Genomic DNA, 3,730 nt, shown 5'->3' with positions numbered 1-3,730 from the left:
TTATTATATTTATATATGTAAGTGAGTATCGAACACGATTGCTGAAATGCATTATCAAATCAATTCATCAACATCAATCAATCAATCAATCAATCATATGTCATATACGATAATCAATCATTATGATGGCATTATATAATCAATACGTTAGCAAGGTCACCAGATACAATCACCACAAAGTAACTCGTGACCTTACATGTACCTGATATAGATTATAATTTTATATATATATATATTAATATATAATTAGATATAAATATATATTAATATAATAGTAATGATTGTCACAGTCGTATCTGCGAGATATTGATAATACGCTAAGTTCAGCTGTGAATTATGAGAAGGTATCACTTCAGATGCGCCGTAAAACGATGCAAATGTTTTCGCAATACAGCTGTCGCGAAATAGCTTCAGGCACTGTCGCAAAACAGCCGTAAATTTAGTCGTTAAAATCGCGAATGGATAGTTCAAGATAAGAGGCCATTAGATGCGAAAGTCTGACAGATATTGCGTGTAAGCTTTCTGGGCATGGTGCATGACCTACAGGAGTCTGACTGTTTGCCGCAAACATTGACATATTCGTTGTCGCAAGAAAACCCAGACGCTTCTACGCAAACTCCGATTAGTCTATCTGCGTAAACGGCTGGTTATTTGCTGTCGAGAACTATGCCTGCTGAAGTTACTGCAAAAACCATTGCATTCCTTGCTGCAAAACCACCGAATTTGTTGCCGTGAAAAACAGTCCTTGGATTTGTCGCGCAACGGCCTATTAGTCTATTCGAAAACAAGTAGCATACCACCTGTCGCCGTAAAACGGTCGACGCACATATCTGGGGTCGCAAAACTGGGTCGCATTTACACTTGGTCGCAGTTGTCAGCATCGCGATGTCGCAAAAACGCGCGCGAGACATACCCCGTGCGCAATGTTTGCGCAGATCAGCTGCACGTTTCTCTCTTCATTTGCGCGGCGATGTCGGCGCTGGGAAGACAGAGTCAGCTAAGCTCGTCATGCAGTACCTAGCAGCTGTCAACAAGTCGCCGAGTAACCTTGTCACCGAGCAGATACTGGAGGCAAGCCCACTGCTGGAGAGCTTCGGAAACGCGAAGACAGTGCGCAACGACAACTCAAGTCGCTTCGGAAAATACGTCGATGTCTACTTCAAGAAGTACGTGGTGGAAGTTTGTATGCGTGCTACACATTCACACACACACACACACACACACACACACACACACACACACACACACACACACACACACACACACACACACACACACACACACACATCCTGATCGTCTGCTTCAATAATATGTGCGAACTCTGGGCGGTGATGCATGCGGGCGCGGGTGCGCATGTTTGCGTGTAGGCCTACCTCGCGGGCTACGACAAGCAGTTCATGCTATTAGCGTGTGTTCCGTTAGTTCCTGTTACGAACAGCAGTTTCTAGAACCATCGTCAGGAGCCACATCGCAGTTAGCCACCCAGTGACGCAACAAGGTTTAGGACGTATGCAAGCACTGCACATAGTGAACATGTGTTTATCTATATAGACATTGCACTACACACGCCGCTCCGCGAAATTTCCCTCGAAGCGTAAACATCTGAATCCGATTGGCTCTCAGTCGGTCAGGTGACCGTGCGCCATCGACATCTTGCCGCGCGCTTGCTCACAGCCGATTGGTTTCGCGATCGGTCACGTGACTTCACTTAAAATTCCGAACGTTTAATGGAATTGACTCGGCTGAGAAATGCCACGTTACGTTTGACACGCGAATGTAGTCGCGCTCGGTGTGGTAGGGTGGCATGAAAACTGTTCGAGTACACGTAGTCGCTTCGCTTGCGTCCGTATAGCTATGAATGACGTTCCATACATGTCTCCGGCCCCCACCCCTACTCCCCTGCGCTGGAATTCCAGTGAAATAATGACTTGTCACTTAACCTTTTATGTAGACATACTGTTGCGTCGAATCGTTCTACGATCGCAAATATGCTAGCGACGTTTACTTGTTTTGACTATGGTTTACTAGCGCCTTCTCGTCGGTTATTAGCAATTATACTATGCATATAAAATTTATTCCACTTGCTAAATATAGTTTTATTTGACGTATGTTTTGAATAACAGGGTGCGCGCACATAGGTGCACGACCAGTGCAAGTGCACGACCAGTGCAAGTGCACTCCACAGCAGCGTGCACGCGTGCGTGTGCGCGCCCGTGTACATACACCGCGCAGCAGGCTGCACGCTTATGTGCGTGCGGCGTGTATATCGACCAACAACGTACACGCGGGCGTGTACACCGACCAGCGTTGTACGCGCGTGCGTGTACAACGACTAGCGGCGTACGCGCGTGCGTGTACACCGACAAGCGGCGTACGCGCGTGCGTGTACACCGACCAATAGAAAACACGTGCACGTGTACACCGACCAATAGAGTACACGCGTGCGTGTACACCGACCAGCGTTGTACGCGCGTGCGTGTACACCGACCAGCGTTGTACGCGCGTGCCTGTCCAACCACCGGCGGCGTACGCGCGTGCGTGTACACCGACCAGCGGCATACACGCTTGCGTGTACGCGCGTGCGTGTACATCGACCAGTGTCGTACGCGTGTGCGTGTACACCGACCAGCGGCGTACGCGCGTGCGTGTACACCGACCAGCGGGGTGAAAGCGTGTCGGTTACCGCACGCTTGCCGTGCCTAGAGCCGCAGCAAAGCCGGACGGAGCGTTCCCAAAATAAACGCTCTTGGGAAGGATGATATGCGTAGTGAGCTTGCTGCTGTGCTAGCTATGGTAACTACACGGGTGTAAACTACACGGCAAACTCGTGAAACGCCAAGATCACGACAGACGTGGAGGACGGAGAGAGAGAGAGAAAGAAAGAGAGAGAGGGAGTGAGTGAGTGAGTGCGAAAGAGAGAGAGAGAGCGCGCGCGCGCGAGAGAGAGAGTGTGTGAGGAGAGAGAGTATGTGAGAGAGGGCGCGCGCACGCGAGAGAGAGAAAGAGAGCGAGAGAGAGAGAGAGAGAGAGAGCGAGAGAGAGACAGAAGAGAACAGACGAGAAGAATAGCCCACAAAAGAAAGAGCGAGAGTGTGCGTTCACGCTCTATTCTCAGTCTACACGCGGAGAAAGAGTACAGCGGTCATCATTCAACGCAATTCGGGGCAGCAGCAGCCGCAGCAGCGATGTAAAATTGGGTTACGCTCCAGAAAGACTGCCTAGCGTTTACTCGTTGACCTATAAGCCTTCATAGCATCGTCTGCCGTCTGCCGCGCATCTCCGCCCTGTTGTCTGTGTCTATATGTAGGCCAACGCAACTATTCGCTTTCGCTAACCGCGCTGACCGATAGAGAGTCTCCTGCCGATAGTGTCGTTGGATGGCAATCCGCTACACCCGTGGGGGCGGCCAGCGACGCGTGGAAGACGCAAACTCGCTTTCCACTGCGCCGCTTATTACTGTTCACCTGTATGCTTGCGCGCGCGCGTTCTCGCTCTCTGCGGCCACTCTCTCTATCTCAATATCACACACACATACATACACATACACAACATACACACACACACACACACACACACACACACACACACACACACACACACACACACACACACACACTACACACACACACACACACACATCACACACACACACACACACACACACACACACACACACACACACACACACACACACACACACACACTACTCTACACACTACTACTCTCTCTC

General features: G+C 49.9%; 1 protein-coding gene across 1 annotated transcript in view; it reads left to right on the top strand.

Moving 5' to 3' along the window:
- The first annotated feature begins 1,008 nt into the window (after positions 1–1,008).
- Positions 1,009–3,730, top strand: part of LOC106809954 (unconventional myosin-VIIa-like) — a 34,403-nt gene continuing 31,681 nt past the window's right edge. Inside the window, exon 1 of the mRNA XM_014813197.1 lies at positions 1,009–1,183. Coding sequence (XP_014668683.1) covers positions 1,009–1,183 — 175 coding nt within the window. The remainder of the gene's footprint in view (positions 1,184–3,730) is intronic.

Source organism: Priapulus caudatus, unplaced genomic scaffold (genome assembly GCF_000485595.1).
Source record: "Priapulus caudatus unplaced genomic scaffold, Priapulus_caudatus-5.0.1 Scaffold399, whole genome shotgun sequence".
NCBI lineage: Eukaryota > Metazoa > Priapulida > Priapulimorpha > Priapulimorphida > Priapulidae > Priapulus > Priapulus caudatus.
Note: the sequence above shows the minus strand (reverse complement) of the source record. Positions and strands in the feature narration are given on the sequence as shown.